This window comes from Octopus bimaculoides, chromosome 23, assembly GCF_001194135.2.
Source record: "Octopus bimaculoides isolate UCB-OBI-ISO-001 chromosome 23, ASM119413v2, whole genome shotgun sequence".
NCBI classification, from domain to species: Eukaryota; Metazoa; Mollusca; class Cephalopoda; order Octopoda; family Octopodidae; genus Octopus; species Octopus bimaculoides.
In genome coordinates, this window is record NC_069003.1 from 29,684,032 (window position 1) to 29,687,713 (window position 3,682).

Sequence of the window (3,682 nt, forward strand, 5' to 3'; positions counted from 1 at the left end):
TGGATGGAGGGGGTAACGAAGAAAGGGAGAAGGTGGGGAGGAGTGAAGAAAGGGTGCATGTGTGAGAGGAGTGAGGAGGGGAGTCAGATGGGGAGGAGAGTTCGAGCCCATGGGGCGCGAAGAGAGAAGACTAATTTCCTGTTCACAGCGAAGGCAGGAGTCTGGACGTGCAAAGACAATTCAAACACAGATAGGTGTTGAAACAAATGACAAGTAGAGCAAAAATGGCGCGAGACCCCGGTGTCGTTGCCGAGTCTAATGTCTCGGAGGTGTCTCGCCTGCGCCTATAAACCACATATTTACTCTCAAATTAAGTACCTACGTTTTGATTTTAAACTTCGATATTTTGAAATATCAACAATAGTCTATTTCTTTTATAATTGTCATTCTTACTGATGTTCTTCACAGATAAATTCAACTGGTTTCGGCTGCTTCCGTACACTTTACAGCACGAGCATGCTTGAGGCTTTACTACGTGGAGTTCGTGAGAAGACTTTACCAGCCCATAATAGAAGCGTCTTGCAAAACGACTTATTTTCCTTGGTTTGTACTGATATGTTAGATGTTATTATTGTAGTAGTAGTAGTAGTAGTAGTAGTAGTAGTAGTAGTAGTAGTATTTTCGTTATCATCTTCCAATTCTGTTTCCATTTCTTGTCGAATGTCTTCCTGACACCTAGGGCAGGCAGAGAAACGCACTGTATATATTAGAAAGCCATTTGAATAAATACACCAAATTGCCCATTTACAAAGTCATGTGATAGAAAAAAAAAGAGGAAGAAGGACAGCGAAATAAAAGTAAACACAGAAAATAAAGGGGAACAGGGAAAGAAAACTCACAGCGACAATGCTCTTCTCAGTACGTGCGACGTACCAGTTAAGATTTTTAAAGTATTTTTTGCACTTCCCGTACGGCTGGTAAGCCAGGGATCAGTCTTCAATAATTTTTAGTTCCTTTTTTGGTTTATTATTATTATTATTATTACCTTGGTCACTGAGGTTCTCTTGTTCTAGTACAAGCTAGTGCGACTAGCTACTAATGCTTTATCGGTAGCAGGAATGCTTCTGTAAGTAATATAACTAAAAAATGGCGTGACTGAATAGCGAACTTGGGCGCACAGCTATGCTTCCACCTTTCTGTCTTGGAAGGAACATAACTAGATTCCAGTTTTCAACAGATGCATCGTTTTATCTACCACAGAAGAATTAAATGTAAATGTTTCTATCATAGCGTGATTCAAAATCAAAACATAAAGAGCCGGAAATAAATCCAGAAGGCTTTTTTTTTTCTTTCTTGTTTTGTAACATTAAAGATTCTGCCTAAATACAACTGAAAATATTCCCCGTAAGTTAGCATTGGATAAAGTAACCCAACTAAAATAATGTTAAAATAAACAATGTTAATGTTTTCAGTGTGTAAAAGATGGAAAATATACATATCAATATTTCGGGCATAAGCTCTTTATCAAGATACAGGTGAGTTAAAAATTGTTTTCTTAAATGTTTTAACTACTATCTTTCGTTTATTTGCAGACGTTTGACTCTAAAATAAGTTTAATCGATCTCATGAGTGCATTGCCAGCTTTTATCGAAGAGGACGACCATCACGTTCTCTACGATTTGATCAATAACTATGAGAGTATGGGATATTTGTTACAAGCTAAGAATCTCTTCGAAGACTGGAAGCTATTTGCCAGTAGCCTCTTTCGAAAATCCTTTCAAACAGTAGGATTTGAAAGACAAAATGGTGAAAGTAGGTATTGTTTTTGTCGTTGTTATTACTGTTTTTGCGGTGGTACGAGTGGTAACGGTGAAGACGGTGGTAATTTTATAGGTGTGTTTTGTAGTGGGGGTGAGGGGGTGGTAGTGGTGGTGAGGGTGGTGGTAGTGCTGGTGACTTACTTACTTACTTACTGCCAGATCACATTCAATGCACTAGTTCTCGTCCGACCACCGAAGTTGAGCAACATTGAGCTTAGTGAGAACTTAGATGGCAAACTTAAGCACTGTAAGCATTTCACACATTTAAGGAGGCGAGCTAGCACTACTGTTAGCATGCTGGGCGAGATGTTTAGCGGCATTTCGTCTGTCGTTACGTTCTGGGTTCCAATTCCGCTGAGGTCGACTTTGCCTTTCATGCGCGGAAGGAATGGAAAAACCTTCGACGCACTTCGACAGCAATGGGGTGAGAGAAAAAAAAATAGAGAACGAAAAAACGGAAAGAGAAAAAAAAAATGTGTATCGATTAATGATTTATCCACACACACACACACACACACACACACACACACACACACTTACATATATGCTACAAGACCTCCCAAAACCGGACACCTATATCTAAGTGTTATGCAAGCCTAAAAAGATTATCTATGAAAAAAAAAACAAGCAATGTCATTGTAAGCAATCTCCAGAGACGGCTTTCAGTTTTTGTCTACCAAATCTACTCACAAGAGCTTGGCCGACTATCTTATGAGACACTTACTCATGATGCCACGCAGTGGGACTGAACCCGAAACCTTGTGCTTGGGGGCAAACTTCTTACCATAGACCCATATCTCTATATATTTTTGTCAACGAAATGCGCATTAAACGTTGAGGATATTTCTATTTCCAGCCTACGTAACTGATTATACGCATTGTTTTTAATTCCTGTACATCTCTAATTGAGACGAATTCTTTTTCTCAATGACATTTCAACTGTGTCAATACATTCATTCTTTTTTAAGGTTCTTTTTTAACTTACTTCTTTTCTTGAAGTCGGTAGGATGTGATCTGAGAGAGATTTGGCTGCTAGTTTGAGTGAGTCGAAACACTACCGTAATGGTTCAACACTCGCTCGCACCTTTGTGCATATCTATGTTAAAATGTTAAAAGAACTCTCACATTCTATTTGGGTTTTCCGCCTTATTTCCAGAAACGATTACTACCTTGCTAAGGGACAAACTGCTGTGTATGTTAGGAAAATATGGCGAAGATAGTGTACTTAAGGAAGCCAGGATGCTCTTCAAGAGTTTTCTCAATTATAGGAACTTCATCGATCCAAATATTCGATATTCTGTAAGTATATTTAATTATTTCTTTCTACTTTTGGCACAAGATCACTTCAACACAATTCTCTTATGTTCTAACAACCTTGTCCATCGGTTGCCATATGTAATGGCTACATAATGTTTAATTATGTATGTTTTGTTTATGCATAGTTTATAGCTTAATTTTTAGTGAAAAAAAGATGTCACCATCTTTAAAGTTTTTTTTTAAAGCGCTTTATTATAAGTGTCATTTTCTATTTCAATAATAGGTCTACACCACGGTTCTTTGTCACGATGAGGAAGCATTTGGTATGTTAAAAGAGGTAAATGTGTTCGTTTAACGTTGTTTTCGTTTAATAGCATAATTATTTCGACTTAACATCCTCTTAACAAAATTGTTTCAAAATTTGGCTGAAAAGGGAGAGTGTTTGACGATTATATCATACTCAGTACATAATTGATTCTGCATTTTATCAACTCTAAAAAGGAAGGGCAAAGTTGATCTGATCGTGGTGTGATTTGAACTCTGAGCATAAAGAGACGAACAAAATGCTCTTAAACAACTTGTCCGATACGTTAACCATTCTGCCAGTTCTCCTTCTTTTATATTTTACGTGTGTGTAATATATATGTAATATATATATATATATA

At 37.5% G+C, this 3,682-nt stretch overlaps 1 protein-coding gene across 1 annotated transcript in view; it reads left to right on the forward strand.

Annotated features, from left to right (window-relative positions):
- LOC106877238 (puromycin-sensitive aminopeptidase) overlaps window positions 1-3,682 on the forward strand; it is a 28,437-nt gene that overhangs the window by 22,582 nt on the left and 2,173 nt on the right. The window contains exons 15-18 of the mRNA XM_014926101.2: window positions 409-543; window positions 1,533-1,752; window positions 2,917-3,059; window positions 3,301-3,354. Coding sequence (XP_014781587.1) covers window positions 409-543; window positions 1,533-1,752; window positions 2,917-3,059; window positions 3,301-3,354 — 552 coding nt within the window. The remainder of the gene's footprint in view (window positions 1-408; window positions 544-1,532; window positions 1,753-2,916; window positions 3,060-3,300; window positions 3,355-3,682) is intronic.